At 30.2% G+C, this 19,760-nt stretch overlaps 1 protein-coding gene and 1 non-coding gene across 2 annotated transcripts; one reads left to right on the top strand and one right to left on the bottom strand.

Annotated features, from left to right (window-relative positions):
* Positions 1-284: 284 nt before the first annotated feature.
* Smp_tRNA_01228_Pseudo_CGA.1.1 lies at positions 285-356 on the bottom strand. Its single transcript has one exon. It is a non-coding gene (tRNA).
* A 2,859-nt stretch (positions 357-3,215) lies between these two features.
* Positions 3,216-18,403, top strand: Smp_194740 (putative g-protein coupled receptor fragment; the record flags this gene model as incomplete). Its single annotated transcript, XM_018795049.1, has 4 exons — positions 3,216-3,251; positions 4,372-5,013; positions 10,215-10,283; positions 18,353-18,403. 4 exons carry the CDS (start codon positions 3,216-3,218, stop codon positions 18,401-18,403), a joined length of 798 nt encoding a protein of 265 aa, XP_018649400.1.
* Between the last annotated feature and the right edge of the window lie 1,357 nt (positions 18,404-19,760).

Raw genomic sequence — 19,760 nt, 5'->3', positions numbered from 1 at the left:
GTCATGCACATGTTAAATGTACCCTTGCTTCAATTCAATCTCCTTGTGGCAGTACTAATTAAAAAATTCGGTATGTTTATCTTCCGAAACTGAATATGTAGTTAAATGATTATGTATTGCTTTTAAAGATCAAATCAATCGAAGAAATCACATGGTGCTATAAATAAATGTTTTATAGTTAAGATCATGAGTCAATTGAGGCTAGACCACCATCGAAAACCTGGAAGCACTGTACGGCCGTTTCGTCCCATTATGGGACTCCTCAGCAGTGCGCATCCACGAACCCGCTCTCGCGAGATTCGAACCCAGGACCTACCAGTCTCGAGCCGGAGCCCTTAACCGATAGACCACTGAGCTGGCATCCAACGGTGTTAATGTCTAACCTCAACCAATCCACGAAATTGCGCAACCAACTTCCAATGTACTGAGGTAGATACCTGTCTCTACCTGACATGGATTAGCTCCACTGGCCACGACCCCCCCTTGTAATAAATGTTTTAATCAATACATTGTAAGAAGAAATTGTTTCTAACTCCCTGAAAACAATGATGAACGGTTGCCCAACTTCGTGTATTGGTTGAAGTTAGACGTTAACACCGATGGATGACGGCTCAGTGGTTTATCGGTTAAAGTGCTCTGGCGCGAGACTGGTAGGTCCTGGGTTTGAATCTCGTGAGGCGGGATCGTGGATGCGCACTGCTGAGGAGTCCTGTAATAGGATGAAAAGGCCGTCCAGTGCTTCCAGGTTTTCCATGGTGGTTTAGCTTCAATTGGCTCATGATTTCAACTCTGAAAATACTGAAATCTCCACAAAACCCCTTCTGAAAATTAGATTATTACAATTAACATTACAGACTAATTTTAGCTAATCATTCATTTAAAACTAAGAAGGGTCAAACAACAGTTTTCAATGGTTGTTCAATTGAAATTAGACCATGTAATTAACTTCAAAAACTCCCATGAATAGTAACATAGATTATATTTGAAATCAATCAGATTGAAAATCCCGATTAGTTTACTAAAAAGCAACCAATACTTACACTATTATAGAAAAAAAGTTTAACAATGAATAACATCATATCTGATACAAGATACCTTTATTTATCTTCTTTTTGTAAGTTGGAAAAAGATTTCCTTAATAAATATTCCTGAAAAAACATTAAATAATAGTCACAAGATTAAGTATTGTATTTGTAGTTGCGTACAAAAACTAGTTTATAAATGAATTTACAGGTTTTTAAACAAGATATGAAACACACATTATCACTGTATAACTAGCCAGTACCTGAAATCCATTGGACTTTGTAATATTGTGGTGTATGCTACTTATGTCGAGAGACATAAGTAACATATAACACCATTAGGAAGTGAAAAAAACCCTGGCAACAGAAGACTAAGAAAATCTAGTTGAAGAGAGCACAAGAGAAAGTAGAAGGGAATTGTGAACTTGAAGAATCATATAGAATGTGAAGGACAAATTACAGAAATTTGCAAATAAAGTATTTGGTGTTAGGTTCCTATATTTTACTAAGATACACAATTGGTCGTCCCCACCCACATTCGCGTCCATCGCAGTATCACTGAATAAACTTCGTATTCTATCTATCATAGAAGAGTGACTTTGAAAGTGAAGAAAAATCACTATGATTAGACACAGAGCAAGATATTTGTTGCAGCATTATGTACTTCTATATAGCTTATTAACTAGTTTGAATAAATAAGACATTGACAAAATGAATATATTAAATAATAAGCATAATTCAGTTAACAATATCCATTACGCCACAGATAGTAATCATATTTCATTTGAACCATGTAGCCTGTCATTTATGGCACCAAAATGACTGACTATTTCCTAACGTCTGACTTAATATATCACATAAATGACAGGAAATGAATTATAAAAATGTCAATGAAACTAATATTGTTAGTTTCCTTTTTTTTTAATTACTAAAACTGTCTCTAACAAAGTATAGATAGTTTAGCAAAATGTGCATCAATGTCAAAATAATCATTTCTGTACATGCATCAAGTTGATGTTTGTTAACATTATTGTCAATTTGGAATAGAGTGAGATCTATTATTACTTTTTTCAACAAATGTTATCTTTACGATATGTTCAGTAGATGATGTACATTTGTTTGACGATATCATTTTATTTATACTATCCTAGGTTTATGGAAAAAGGATATACATGTCTGTTTAAGTCTACCATTACTTTAAAATACGAATAAACAAATGCATACCTTGTGTGAAATGAGATAACCTAACAATCTAAAATAAACTTACATATCTGTTTTTGGTTTGATTTACTGATTTCCTAGAATAGAGATTCACGAGGAAGATATCTCAAGTAATTTCATATGTTTATAGTAGTAGGGAATTGTCTATTTTTGTCTAAATGAATGTTATGTATGAATGGTAATAGTGAGAGCATGATCCCATTTACTAATAAGAACAAAAATCCTCCAAAATGGTACGGAATCTTATAAATGACAGACTAAAGGACGAAGATTTACATCTGTTGATAAACTTAAACAGTTTATCTGGATGGGATAGAGTACACTTGACTACATTGTGAAAACTAATAAATAATACGTAAATAAATAATAATCTATCACTCCTACACCCTTTTTAACTCATATTGTAGATAATAATGACGTACATCCGGTTGTCTAGTCATCTATTACGTCCAGAGATGTCTTTGAAAACTAATTTGACTGACATAACAACAAAAACATACATACATTGTATATGTTTGCATTTTTAGCAATCCGCATATATTCTGAGAAGTATAATTTGCCGCTATCATACAAAAAGAATAAATTATTCCCGACCCTGGTCTAAGGTCATAAATGAATATTAATTTTCACATAAGAACTCAATACGCATGCGTACATATACTTCATTTGAATTCATTTGTTCACTTTACAAACCCATATTCAGCATTCTAACATGACTTGTTAAGTTGTTTTGTAGCCCTATTCAGTAATTTAAGTTGTTACATTGAAGAAACTCTTTTCTGAGTGAAGAGAAAAAAGTCGGGACAACTTTTTATTTCAATCGTTAAAGATTTTACAAGTATTACTTTCATTTTTTTGATTACCGAATTCATATTCTTTTTAAATTTTAGATGTATAGCTGTAAGTTGAAATTTTAATCTCCAAGCCGAAAAGTATTTTCATCTGACCGGTATGTCGGTTCCAGTTTGTTCAATGAACAGTACAAGTGATATTTATCTATTAAATCAGGTAGAATAAATGAGATAATATATAAAATAACATCTTTTTCTTATGAATTTTATTACAGTTTAGTAATGAAAAACATCGACTACGGCTAAAAATTTATATTATTTCGGATTTGAAGGAAACTGCTAACCATCTGTTAAAGAATTTTCAAGTACCATGATAATTAAAAAGGCAGTTAAATTCAAGAAGAGACATAATAATTGAAAGTTAGAAGCAGTTCTTATCACAAACGTATCTCAACTAAAGAGCGATCGATCAGTGAACCAATATTTCGTCGTTATTTTGGACTTTTCTTCTTGTGAAAATATATGCTATCTCATGACACAGGTTACGATATACATGATCTTATTATGAGTACAATAGATTCGAAATAAATTAATCGAATTTTCTATTGTAGCCAATTACTTACTGTCCTGCTGCTTACTTCACCGACTACATAGATCATTATTACACTGATGGTTCGATAGATCTCAGATTATCTCGCTGGTGGAAAAGTAACTGTTATTTAGACTAATGATATCTGAAAATCACCAAAGTATACAGTTTGTTCCCAAATTGAATTTATCTTAGACAGAGATAGTTGTTATTAATCTCGTTAATCTTCAGCATTCAGCACAAATTCTATTTACAATAACAAGAATATATCATTAAAAGCTGGTGGTAGCGACGATAGTTTATTAGTGAATAGTAACTTTTAATTTAACCATTTGAGGTCTTCTTAATTATATGATTATAGTTTATTAGTTAACTAGTGATCTAATAAAATCGATAAAGCCAATTTAAAACCTAAATTCTCATATTCCTGCAAAGTTAGAGAAATTATAGTATCAATTAAATTAATAAACGGGATAATGAGTAATATGATTCTTCCAAAAACCTACTATTTTCGAACCAATCATCTATTAAGCTTGAAATTGCATTGTTATCATATTTTGAAGTTTAGCCCATGATATCATTGAAGTTTTTTTAGCACGGTTCTTTTTTAAAGGATGAGTTTACTAACTCCATTCCCTACCTTTTTCCTTTACCCAATACCCCTTAGAAAGACTCTAAAAGGAGCTGTGGTAACTAAGTATCGGATCACATTATGTTTCTTTTAACCGTTTTTGTTTTTCTGTTTTAGGATTTGATCAATGCAGCAAATACCGCTATATATTTAAATACTCAAATCAATTCAATACATTATTCTTCAATACCAAATATAACAGCAATCAATAATTTTAGATTAAATAGTTTACCATTATTTGAACAATATATTAATTTCCATGGTACATCATTAATGTCCTATTGTTCACCTGTAACAAGTTTTCAATCCAATTTTTATTTACGTAATATATTACAAACATATGTACAACCATTTGTAATATTCTTTACAATTATTACAAATTGTTTAATATCAATTATATTAACTTATCCAACAATGCGTAATTCAACTAATATTATTTTATTAGGTATAGCTATATGTGATTTATTAACGGTATTATTACCATTACCAATTTATTTATGTTTTTTAACAAGTAATATATTTACAAAAAATTTAACTATTTTCAAAGGTTATAGTGTAACATATTTAACTACAATACTTCCAACAGTATGTCATACATCATCAATATGGTTAACAGTATTATTAGCATTACAAAGATTTATTTATATACAATATCCATTAAAAGCTAATTATATTTTTATATGTCAATGGAAATCAGTACAATTATTAATTATATTAACTATATTAGCTGGTTTATTATTACAATTACCACATATGATTGTAATGCATTTTATTAATGCATTAGAATATTGTTTCTTGTCATCATCATCCTCATCACCAACATCATCATCATCATCATCGCCAACATCACCGACATCATCATCACCATCATCATCATCTATCCCCATCAACTCATCTTTATCAATATCAGAATATTTCATTGATTCTCAATATATTTCATATATATTTAATACAACTGAAAATATAAATTATTATAATTATATAAGATTTCAAAAAATTAATTTAATGAAATGTACACCAATGAATCAAACAACATTTTTTACATTATTATTAATACGTGTATTAATTGTTAATTTAATACCATGTATTATGTTAACTATATTAACTGGTTTATTAATTATAGCATTAAAACGTTTTATAAAAAATAGACAAAAATTATTAAAAATTAATAATAATAATATTAATAATACTAATAATAATTCATTATCATTTTATAAAAATAATAAAAATTCATTGATTAATAATAAAAAAATCAATAAAATAGAAAAATTTAATCAATCTAATGAAAAAAATCAATTAACTTTATTAAATAATGAAAATCAATTAATCACTAATCAATCAATTAATAAAATTCATATAAAATTTCATTCAATCTCATTACCAACATCATCATCATCTAATAATAATACTAATAATAATAAATTATTACGTAATCATTTAACAGATACAGATTCTACATCCAAAATGATGCTTGTTATATTAGGAATATTTTTATTGACAGAAATACCAACTACAATATGTTTATGTATTTATGCATTTATTACATTATTTGATATTTATCCATCATCAGCATTTTATCAAGTAAGTAATTAATATTTTATTAATTAATAGAGTGTTTTTTTAACGCTGATTGTTAGATCTATTCAATATACAATGAACCGGAGAATCATGTACTACCTATTCATATTCGATAATTTTATTGTTTGATTATATTTCCTTGAAAAAGCTTGAACCAGATTGCCAGGTGAAACGTTGGATTTACTTAAAAATTCATTCGTTGAGATTTTACAAATATATTCTTCCTATTTAATGTTTTACATCAACTCGGCTCCCAAATACTGTGAAACTATTCACTCTAATTTAGATGAAAGTTCTTATACAATAGAGTGTTTGTTTTGTTTTTTTTCTTTCTTTATTGGTATATTAGTTATTATTTGTGAAGTGAATAGAAAATTTATTATATGTGAAACAATCTTAGCGATTGAAATTTAAATAATTCCAACGTTTCGTTCAATTAACTTGTATGGACATCTTCAGATAAGTTAGTTGGGCGAAACGTTCGAATTATTTAAATTTCGATCGCTGAGATTATTTTAAATATAATTTTCACATATAATGACTTCTCCACACTCGGCGCTTAATTTTTCCCGAACTTCTCGTTCTAATATTGACAATAATAAAAATTGATCAGAAGGGGATTTTGTGGAGATTTTAGTAATTTTATATAGTTGAAATCATGAGTCAATTGAAGCTAGACAACCATTGGACGGTCGTTTCGTCCTATTGTGGGGCTCCTCAACAGTACGCATCCACGATCCCGCACGCGAGCGAGATTCGAACCCAGTACCTACCAGTCTCGGGCGCGAGCACTTAATCGATAGACCATAGAAGAATAACTAATTCTTTGTTACTAAATGACATCAGTGCTCGGATAAGTGAAAATAATTCAATTTTAAGCTTCTATTTATTTTCTTCAAGAATTCTTTTATCGTATTCATTAATGATCTCATTTAAGATAAAGTTCAATAAATCTATCTTTACCTTGGCCTACGAATGGATCACAAGATACCTAAACCGAATATTATAAACCTTTCCCCCTCTCTTTTTTTGACTACCTCTATCTTAATCTTCACATCCATCATTCCCGAATCGTTTATCGTAATTACCTTGATAACACTCCTCTTATTATGTATTATATTCACACAATCTTATTATGATTACTATTACTATCTATCATTATTATCTCGAATGACAACATGAAATTCTCCTGCTATGAGTTTTATTCACACGACTTTTGCATTTTCATTTTTGCTATATTACTATTATATAGATTGTGACTGGACACTTTACTGCAAATCATTTTGACCTTTATTAAATAACCTTTCTAATTTACAAATAACACAATTTTGAAGTATATGTGTCGTAACAGATGCGAACATTCACCATTTTCAACATATAACATTGTCAAATTCATTAATACATGCCTCATTTTGGTCTTTGTAAAATATCATAATTATGGACTTATAACTGTAGAGCCTGATGATGAAGTTATTGAAAGCAATTATTCTCTCAAACATTGTTCATTTTTGAATATTCAGTTATCTCAAATTTTATTACTCATCAATTTGGGATCCAATGATTTATGTCATTTATTTATGTGGATTTGTGATGAAGTCTGATGGATTGCTACCTCATTTATTATTTAACTGAATAACTAGAGATTTCCTAATGAAACTTCTGATAACCCATCTACAGCATAATGATTATATGGTCATATAACTATAAATGACTAAGTAGGTTTAGTATTCTTACGAGTTAAAGAGGTAAAAACAAAGGAAAAACAGTATACAGTTCTTGCTGAACTCTCGAAAATTAATCAACTGTCATTCATTCGTGATGAAAGTTATCCTTGAATTATAAAAAATTACATAAGGTAAAAGCTCTAAAAATTACTTAATTTTAATTACCACTAATTGGCATTATTTGCTCTTATTTGAAGAAAAAGGATTACAAAAATGTATTATTCCTTTGACTTATATAAACACTTATCATTAGTCATATAGTCACAATCAAATTGTTTCATGGAATCATATCAAGAAAACTGTCTTGCATAATTAATTCAGAACATCATTCACAAAATAGTATATCTCCGTACAAAACATACAATGTAAAACATGATTACTCAGTCATATCAAAACATTATAAAAACGATCAGTATAACACTGAAAAGAATTAGAAACATATTTTTAGCAGTCAAAGAATTGTTATAAGTCTAATAATGCAATCACAGTTTTGTAATAGTACGAAAAAATCGATAGTCTCAGTTGATTTACACAAGTTAACAAACTGGCTGTATTATGCTTATCACTTTTCACAGTAGATCTGACAATGAAACACCAAAAATTTAAAAACTTTTTGAATCAAGATAAACAGTTAGTAAAACTATTACTTACTAAAATGAATGGCATTATTTAAAAGTGTTCATTTCCCTAAACATTAATTCTGTTAACAGAAACATTGTTATCTGTATTGTTTGAATTAGCAGCTAAATACTTTGATATAACTAGTATTAAAAGAACAAAAGTTATACAAAGTGAAATCGATTTCCCTTTATTTTGTTAGCTGTAGTTAATCTTAAATATTTCCATGTCAAGATAACTAAAAACCATGTACAAACAATGGTAATACATGTATGTGATCATCAAAAGTTTAATCGAATTGTTGAAAGCCTCTCATACAAGTATAGAGTCATTTAAGATCAAATCAAGCTAACTTACGTATTTATAAAGCATTTAGGTAAATGTCTCCATAATTTGAGCTTAAAGTTGTCCAGATGAGGATCTATAAAGATTAGCACTTTAACACTAGTATCTACGAATGATAACGATAATAATTTAAAATGCTAAAGAAAAATTTTATGTATGAATTACCATTTCGCATAGTGAATTATTACTAACTGTAAAAGTATAAATCACTATGAGAAAAATAGTTGGTTGGTATTCTCCCCTATTTTCGAATATGAAAGTATGTATTTGGGGATGGATTTGTATCCTTAAACAAAAAAGCTTCATAGTTTTTGACTTACAATAATGTTATTGTAAAAGTCTGTTCTTTATATATATAGATGAAGTGAACGTGATGAATATTTTACCACTCCATTTGGTAAGAGTTCGATTTATATTAATTTATTCGATTAATCAGTTTTCCTTCCTGGTGTTGATCTTCCACTTGTCGTTATCTAATCTTACATTAATTTTTGGAAACAATCATCTATACCCATTAACTCATTCTTTTTTCTCAAAACATGTATTCTCTTCCAGGTTAGTTATTTATATCGCTTACAATGCTAATGTTTCTATTTTCTTGATACTCTCATTATACACTTTATTATTCAATATTTTATTTGGTAATGTAATTTAAGCTGATCTACAATTACACTAGGTTCCAAATTGCTTATGGTTAGATGAGAGAAAGGGAGGAACATGGTGAACCTAGTAGGCCCTTCTGGAGAAGAGTGGTACATCGAAGCACGGCACAACTACAGGAGCGCAATAGCTGTTTTTGCATTGCTTACGCAGAATCATTATATAAGACTTTCATTCTTTTTTTAGCAGACTCATTTTTCCATCTTTTTGAACCAGCAATAATTATGCAATGACTCTTTGTAGCATTCGTAATCATTTGTGAGTATAGGTAAGGTGGTTGATTGAGCCGATCTCTACCACCCGTGTTACTGCTCACTTTAGTGCATGGGATCAGTGCCATGATCCAGGAGGCACGACGAGGACGTGTGAGTCGGATTTCGCTTCCCTTGGTTAGATAAGAGTTCTAATGTAATCTAACGCCTACAACATAAATGACTAGTTTTCATTGTTCTAAATATGTCAATTTTATTTTGCTAAAATAGTTGATACTTACATAATTACTTTTACTCTATTTATTTATCATCGATTCCATAAGCCGTATTTTAATTATTATTCATTATGATTGGCTTTAATCTATTTTGATATCATATACAATAACTTTCGCCTAAATTAGAGAGAATATTTTCACAGTATTCGGGCTCCGAGTTGATGTAAGACATGAAATAGGAATAATATATTTGTAAAATCTCAACGAATGAATTTTTAAGTAAATCCAACGTTTCGCCTGACAATCTGGTTCAATCTTTTTAAAGAAAATATAATCAAACATCGAAATTATCGAATATAAATAGGTATATGGTTCTTCGGTTTATTGTACACATATCATTTCACATCACAAATCTCTTACACACTAATATATATACCTAGTTTAGACATTTTTTAACTCTGATTGAATGACCTATTCAGTGTACAATGAACCGAAGAACCATGTACCTATTTATATTCGATAATTTTGATGTTTGATTATATTTCCTTGAAAAAGCTTGGACTAGGTTGCCTATATTTTCCTATATTTTGATATCACTTATATTTTAGCATAGCTTACAAATAATGTTTACAGGAAAACATCATCATACTAAGTTACATTCATTTAAGTGTAATGATGTAAGTTATAGTTTTATGATTCAATGAAAATTACTCATATGATTGGTTATCTTATCATTATGCGCTAGTAGAGGATCATTTCTAACGTATACTAAACATCCTATCAAAAAATAAAAAGATTCTATCCTTGTTGATTGTATTTAATTTTTAATCTAACCATCCTTAAAACTACTCATAAATTAACTAAAGCAGATTATCAGAATGAGGATAGCCTCTGGGATATGCATTAAATATAGTGTCAAAGACAATGAAATTGTTTATCATCTATTGGCAAACATCTCGAATACAATAAATAAATCCCATATTTATTTCCAGTACAAAAAAATTAAATTTAATGTCAAATAAATCAATTTCACTTGTTCCTTCTTATCCTCTAAAATCTTATTCTTACTTCATTAATAGATGAAAAATATATAAAAAGCTTATTTTGAGGCAATGACTTATATAGAAATGATATATTTATATTCAAATTTTAGTCATGTGGGAATTTTCATATATTATCATTATTATTATTATTGCCCATTTCATTTCTTAAGGTTAATATTGTTACCTCAGGATGTATGTAACTCACTACCTCTACTCCCTCCTTCTCTCTCTATATCACTATCTCTCGATATATACATCAATATATATTTACTAACTGATATCACATTAGTCAATTCTTTAAAAGTAATAGATATTATCACTTAAATATATATTACTTCTGTATCAATTTGATAAGTAGTCTATGTCAATGAAAATAAGTTTTTCTGTTGTTGTTTTTTTATTTTTTTAATTCAAAAAATAAAAATAAAAATCATTTTATTTCGTTTAAACATTCATTTATTTATTTGTTTATCTGACAAAATTATTGTTATTTAATGACAGTTGATTCTATGCTTGTTTTTTTTTATGTATACACATAAAGTAGATTTAAAAAAAAGAATTGAAAATGTTTATTTTAATATATTAAATACAATAGAATATTCTGAAGGGAATGATATGAAACTATGGTTTCTTATATAGATAAAGTTGTTTTGTTGATCCATCAAAAATACAATTCAGTAAAAAACATATTCTATATGGAAGAAAAAATCATTGTCATGGTAACGTGAAATCGATCAAATAATAAATTTAATATATTATAATTATCCATTTGATGGGAATAGTTTATTGTAACAATTTACATTGATCTATTCATCATTTATATTTCATGAAGTTTACTTGAATGGAAGACAAGTTTTAATTTAAGTGAAATTCCGTGAAACATATATATAAATTCATTTAGTATTGTTTGTTTGAATCTTCCCATTGATGTTTTAGGACTGCAACTGGTCAGTCTCTAATTGGCATATGTGTATACTGTGCGTATTGCCTCGATATAGCCTAAATTCACAAGCATGGTAAGCAAAAATGGATAGTGGCTAGCAGTGGATAACGCGATGGCGTTTGAAGTGAAAGGTACTGGGTTGGAGTCCGAGAATGAACATCAACGCTGTGATGCAGGTACATTCAGCTGACGAATTCCAAATAGGACGAAACGCGCGTCGTGTATTCCACTGCTAGCCACTGTCCATCTTTGCTTACCATATATATATATATATATATATATATATATATATATATATATATATATCACTAATAACCGTCGGCGATTCATATATTTCCAGTCGTTATCTTTGTGTGTGTATTATTATACCATTTTTCCTAATGATTAAGGTCCTAGGAGATAGAAGTGAGCCTAACTAAAACATAACGAATCACAATGAAACACAGTTATCTGAACGAAGAATATTCTTTTCAATAATTTCTCATCAGGTTCTGCAATTATATATCCAAATCGATAATCCAAAAAAGAAGATTGGCCAATTTTAAAGCAGAGTACATCATTTAAGAAACTGTAACATGTGAATCAAGGAGTGTTTGTCATGTAAAATCAAATCAAATCGTTAATGATGGGATGATTAATATGAAGTGTTAACTTGAATCAGTTTATAAGTGAAATAAAATCGTAAGATAAATGATCAGAATAAATATAGTTGACATAGGGTGAGATAGAACAATGGGATTACAAATCAGAAATTACGTAATATGTAGAATAATCTGAATTAGGTCAGATGTGGTAGATTGGGGGTGGATGATAAATTTCTCTAAAAGGCTAGCAGGTGTGATGATAATAACAATAATAATAATCACTGGTAAGATGTGTAGATAAACAAAATAAGTTTAGGATATAAAAATGAATATACTTAAACGATTACCCTTGGTTTTTGTATAACAAAAGATTTATTTGTAGCTATTAAAAACTTCTCTTTTTTTGTAATGCACCCGGAAAACCTCTTGGATATTTGCAACCCTCTACCTTTTCTAAAAGTTTTTATCAACTTATCTAAATAAAATCTTTTCTGTTCATAGAATTACTCAATATCTATTTTATCATCCAGCTAATGTAATTCCTACAAATGAATAAGTGAAATCATTCAATATGTAATTGCTCGATGAGTTGATAATGATAAAACTTCGGTGACGTTATCTTTCTCTAATCTATACTGAATGAAAATCAAACACTTTTAGTAATATGTCTAGTTTCATGATACTTATTGAGTATCGTTTCTTACCATATTATCTTTGAAGAGATTTGAAGATATATTTATTGAGCACTTAATTTATCTTGTCAAAGAAGTCTATGAATCATATTTTCAAATGAATAAAACTTGTTTAGATGACTGAAATGCCTGATATTCCATCGAAACACACTTCTTCAACTGAATGCAAATCATAATTTAGAAGAAATAAGTATCAAGGAACATTTGTTAGGATTGTACAACTGTACATGAAAAGTGTATTTTTAATTAAGTTAAAAGTTATACAAATAACTATTACTAAAAACAAGAAGTTAAGCGAAAGGATCTTTTTTCAACGAATTTATTATCAAGCTATACAGCCATAGGTATAAGTGGAAATTTTTGTTAAAATATTAGTTCTGTTAGGACATACGAACAAGGAATGAACATGATGATGTAATAGAAGGATTGCGCAATATGAATAATAACAATAAAATATTGTGCGTATATATATATATATATATATATATAGAAAGCCATGTAAAATTAATAAGTTGGCAAAGGATCATAATGTGAATGAAATAAGATGATTAAAATATTTTTATTACAATAATTAAAGGTAATAGAGATGAAAAATTCCATGAATCGATATCAGAAACCATTATGAAGAAACTCACGAGGATACTAACAAAATTATTTAATTTCAGTATATTTCACCTAAAGTTAAATATTTTTTTAATAACCAAAGATGGATAGTAGCTAGCAGTGGAATCCAGGACACGTGTTTCGTCCTATTTTAGGACTCATCAGCTGGATGTGACTGCATTTCAGAGTTATTGTTTACTATCCACCTTTACTTATAATGCTTGTGAATTAATACAATATCGAGGCAATACACACAGTATGTATATATGCCAATAACAGACTGATCAATTACAGTCCTAAACATTGATGAGAAGATTCAAGTAAACAATATCAAGTGAATTCAAACTTCACCTCATTGCACAAGCAAGTGGCTATCAGAACTCAGTAGCTGAGTGGATAACGCGATGACTTTTGAAGCGAAAGATACTGGGTTCTAGTCGCAGAGTAAACATCAACTCTGAAATGCAGGTAAATCCAGCTGACGAGTCCCAAAAATAGGACGAAACGCGCATCCTGGATTCCACTGCTAGCCACTATTCGTCTTTTCTTATAATGATTATGACTTCAGGCAATATCGAGGTAATACACATGGTATGTACATATGCCAATAACAGATTGATCAATTACAGTCCTAAACATTAATAAGATAATTCAAGTAAACAATATCAAGTGATTTTTCTAATAACCTCCTAAATTTTGTTTATGTCATCTTTTGTTATTATTTAAAACATAGTTATTTGAAGTGTTTTCTTTTTAATACAAATTTTCATAAGTTACTGTTAGGATATCAAAAGATTTATAACAAATTTAGTATTATCAATAATCAGGTTGAATTTTCTGATTGATCTTACATATAAACTACATCGTTTCTTCAGACGTTTAGTTGTATTAAATTCCGATACCTTTTCTTCAAGAATATACACGATGCTGAGAATGATTAGCAGTTAGTCTAGTTTGAAAGCATAATTAAATCATTTTATATAAAGATTTCCATCGTTTTTAAATCACTGACTAATCTTATTCAGAGCACTATTGAAAACCTGGAATTATCGGATGACTCTAACATGGAGCTGTGGATGAATACTTTTGAGGAGTCTTGTATTAGGATAAAACAGTCCTTGTGTGCTTTCAGATTTTCAATAAGGGTCTAAATACTATCTGTTCATGATATATGAACCATAAAAATTCTGTCATTATCACCAAACTCTATATTGATAGAGGAAGTCTTATGGTTTCATTTAAATGAAATCCAATTAAATTTTGTGATTAGTTTCTTACTTATAAATTATATGCTATAACCATCAAATATTATTTCTTTAAATAATCAAACAAGGGTTAACGAATTCAGATACTCAGCTTTTAATTAATCGATGGCAAATTAGAATCGATCTCAGTTTACATCGACTTAAACAGATAAATTACATTGTTAACTTACGTCTAAACAATCTGTTTTCAACTCTGAGTACATAAGACTATACTTGGCAAGTGTGTTGCATTATTTCTGATTTTTATTTTATTTTTGAGGTTTCATGTGACTGAAGAAACTAATTAGTTGCATAAATGTCTAATTTATAAGTAAATTTTTAAAATTTATCACGAAACTATGAAATGGGAAGATTTTCAATATGAATAGTTCATAAATGGATTATTTATTAATCCTGACGATAATTAAAAAATATTGGTTACTATCATTTATTTGCTAGTGTTTTATTGAATAACATTTTAAAGAATTCACAACAGAGTGTTGTTGAACAGGATGAAAGAATCAGTAGACGCTCAACTTTGCGATCAGTAAACCGGATTCCGTAAGCATAGGTCATGCACAGACCAAATCATCACACTACGGATCATCGTTGAACAATCAGTTGAATGGAACTCGTCACCATATATCAACCTCCTTGATTTTGAGAAAGCGTTTGACAGTGTGGATAGGAGGACATTATAGAAACTTCTCCAGTACTATGGTTTACCTGAAAAGGTCGTCAACATCATATGGAATTCATACAATGAACTGCACTGAATAGTGGTGCATGGAGGACAACTGGTAGATGCATTCGAAGAGAGGACCGGCGTCAGACAAGCCTGCTGACATTCTCTGTCTCTCGCTCCCTCGCTTTTCTCTTTCTTCTGGTAATTGATTGGATTATGAATACCTCCACATCTGAGGGAAAGCATGGAATACAATGGACAAGTTGGATGCAACTATTCGATTTGAACTTCGCAAATTACCTGGCTCTTCTATCAAATACATACCAACAAACGAAGATGAAGACTATCAGTGTAGCAACAATAGCCTCTGCATCAGTAAGCATCAACATACATAAGAGAAGAAGCAAGATCCTCAAATATAACATAGAGAGCACCAATCAAATCACACTTGATGGAGAAACTTTGGAAGATGTGGAAACATTCACGCCCCTATCTGGACAGCATCATCGATAAACGAGAAGGATCTGATGCAGACGTAAAGGTGGAGATTGGCAAAGTAAGGTCACCATTCCTACAGTTGAAGAACATATGGAACTCAAAACAACAGTCTCTCAACCAATATCAAAATGAGAATGTTCAATACGAACACCAAGACAGTTAGTTCTACTGTAAGGAGCTAAAACTTGGAGAACTACTACAACCATCATAACTGTACATGTATTTATAAACAATTGTCTACGTAAGATACTGAATGTCCGTTGACCGGATACCATCAGTAACAGTCTACTGTGGAGGAGAAAAAACCAGCTTCGAGTTGAGGAGGAAATTAGTAAAAGACGTTGGAAGTGGATAGGACACACATTGAGGAAATCATCAAACTGCATCATGAGGCAAGCCGTGACTTGGAACCCTATGGGGTAATGGAAAAGAGGAATACTAAAGAACACACTGCTTTGAGAATTGGAAGCAGACATGAAAAGGATGAATAGCAGCTGCAAACAAGTGGAAAGAATTGTCCAGGACAGATTTGAATGAAGAATCCTGGTGGGTGGCTTATGCTGCTCAATGAAGAGTAACAGACTTAAGTAAGTAAGTAAGTACGGTTGTTATATAGTAATCTGTGTGTACCAAGTGTACATTTGTAAAAGATTTATAACTATAATTTATAGATTAGAAAAGACGATTATATAAACTCCATCTAATTACTCAAACTGGTCTAATTAAGGCTGAATGTCTGTGGCTATCTTAATATATGAAATGTTAGTAAATAGATAAAAAAAAATAGGATGAATGGAACTAAACTCACAGCTGTTAATTATATCATATTCACCAAATGACTTATTATCTAAACATAAAGTTTTAATAACATAACTAAAATAACATAAATAAAATTGTTAACTTTTGATAGTTCTAACCATACAATTGTGAATAATGAAAAATGTAACCAAATTACAACCAGAATTTATTTTATTTCAATTCATTAAATCAGTAAAATGAGTATAAATCGCCGTACCGATAACAATCATGTGTCTATTAGTGACTAACTTCAAGATGAAACCCCTGGTTTACTAGTGAGAAGCAATGACCAGTAGAGTTCAACCGTGTAAGGTATGAAACATTTACCATTCGAAAATAATGGAAAATGATCGCGCGATATAGTGGGTCGGTTGGAGTTCGACACTGACACCGTTTGATCCCAGTTCACTATCCTAGAGGTTAGGTGTTCGCGTGCCATACCGTAGGTCCTAGGTTTGAGTCCTACGTGTGGGATCGTGGATGCTGAAGAGCCCCATACTAGAACGAAGCGACCATCCAGTACTTTCGAGTTTTCAGTGATGATTTAGCTTAGATCGACTTGTAATTTCAACTGTGAAAACAGTACAAGCTCTAGAAATCCCCATACTGATAACAATGAAAATTATTAACTTGAAATGATGTGTATATCTATCTCAATTCCACCATACATAACTACCCTTTTTAAAGATTAATTTATTTTTAACAAAATAATTAGTTACTTTCTTCATGGTAATAACTTAAATCTAATTATTCTTTTGATAAATTTACATGAAAATTGGTACTGTGTAATGTAACTATTTATTTGTTAATTTTCATATAATAAACAGCATCTTAATGGGGAAAACAACTCCATTAATTTATGTTATGTCTTGATAGAAATCTATAATATATTATGCTTAAAGCTATTAATTAACAATAAATAATGTGAATTATTCCAGTAACAACTTTTAACTACAATTTTCTTCTGGCTAGATAATAGAGTGGAACAGTTTTAGGGAGTGAAATTAAAAGCTTTTACTTATTCTCTTAGTTTAATAGTTGAATTCATTCGTCAATTAAAGCTAGACGACCATTGGAAACTTGGAAGCATTGAACGCCTGTTTCGTCCTAGAATGGAGCTCCTCAGCAGTGCGCATTCACAATCCCACTCGCGGGATTCGAACCCAGGACCCATCAGTCTCGCACGCGAACGCTTAACCTCTAGACTACTGAAATGGCATCCAACCGTGTTAATGTCTAACTTCAACCAATCCACTAAACTGCGCCACCGTCCTCTGTTGTCTTCAACGAGTTATTATCTCACAGCAGACCCAGATGAACTCCACTGGTCACAGATTCTCACTGAAACTACTGAGGAGTCCCATACTAAGACGAAACGGCCGTCCAATGCTTCCAGGTTTGCTGTGGTGGTTCGACTGATGAATTCAACTATTAAATTGTTAATATCTCCACAAAACTCCTTTCTGATTATTTTCATAAGACGAATAAATTTAAACAGCTGGTTATATTAGTGTCCAAAAGATCAAAGAAATGTCTCTAATATAAAATACAAAACCTATAAATACATGATACGTTTTATTGATGACTTGATTTGGTGATATATTCTTGACTTAATAATACGCAAATCTTTCCCTAAATATACCTATTTCTCAATAGGTTTTTCAGATTGCTACTGAAATGAAGAAATTTACTGGCAGTTCATCTTAAGAAGCAGTTTCATAAGAGCTGGCTCATAAGTTATTGTTGATATAAAGCCATACGCACTCAAAACAGAATCCAAAACGTTTTAAACCAAATTATTTGTAACACCTTGACAGTTTAAAGCTAAATAAGTGAAACCGTAGTAATTTTTTTAAAGAGAAACGCATGTGTGTATGACTAGTTCCCGAAAAATTCATTTTTTTAAATAAATGAACCAGATATAGTTTAAGGACACATATAGTTTACGTCTAAATTTCGTGGGTAATCACAATTAGTTCACAAGAAGAATAAATAAATACTATATGAATACTTCATATAATTGCTAGTCCACAAATAAATATTATCAACCTGTACAAACTAATCCATTAAAGTTACAAAACAACAGTTGACCTGAATCGCTTGTTGTGTGACCGTAAGCTATTGAAGAGCCATATATAGAACTAAGTAGGGCAAAATAGACGTATGGTCAAATAATAGTTATCTGATTACGCTCTTCTCTAATTTTGAAAAAGTTACATTTAGGGAACAGGCCTACAAATGAATAAATTTATATATATGATTGTAAAGTACACCAACGGTTGAATTATATGTTTATAAATATTATTATAAACGCAATGAAAATAGACTAAATTAGCTCTAATTATAAGTTAAAGGCCATTTGAGGGAAGTGATATTGGCTTAATTAGTCTAGTCAAGTGATTAATATAACTTAAGTAGTTGTTACGCGGAATCAAAAGCTTTATACATGAGTTGATAGATTACATTAGTAAATCAATTATGATAACAAAACAAAATCAATTGATAGAACGCTTAAAATATAAGTTGCCTTTGAGTGTATACAAAGGAAATGCTTAAAATATATTATTCCCTTCAGACATAATTGAGCACACCGGAAAGGATTCTGGGCCTTGAAACTTGTTAAACGATTTTATCATGTGATAAATATAGGCCTATAGGTTCTACTGATCTTGAGGCGACGTTTTCTGATAGCGCCTTACGACTATACCAGAAAAATTTAACATACAGTAATAAAAACATTAGTACTAGTGCTTAGTTGGTTTTTATAAATGTACGGTGTTTGAAACAAGAGACTATTTCCATAAAGTGAGATGAGTGGGACACTTTATTGAAATACTATGACTCATAATTTCCAATTAAATCGCACATTTAAGTGTGTGTCATTGGATTAGATGAGGCTTAATATATTAAGGGCAAATAAAGTTGCAATCTGAGTTACCAATCAACACTACTAATGATTATTACTTTACATCAGTTAGGGAGAAATTGGCTTATTCAAAGATGCTTCATCATCATACTAAGGTAACACCTCGTCGGCTGTCCTCAAGGATATGAAAATTGACTT

Source organism: Schistosoma mansoni, chromosome 1 (genome assembly GCF_000237925.1).
Source record: "Schistosoma mansoni strain Puerto Rico chromosome 1, complete genome".
In the NCBI taxonomy this organism is placed as follows: domain Eukaryota; kingdom Metazoa; phylum Platyhelminthes; class Trematoda; order Strigeidida; family Schistosomatidae; genus Schistosoma; species Schistosoma mansoni.
This window is presented reverse-complemented; position numbering and strand designations above follow the sequence as displayed.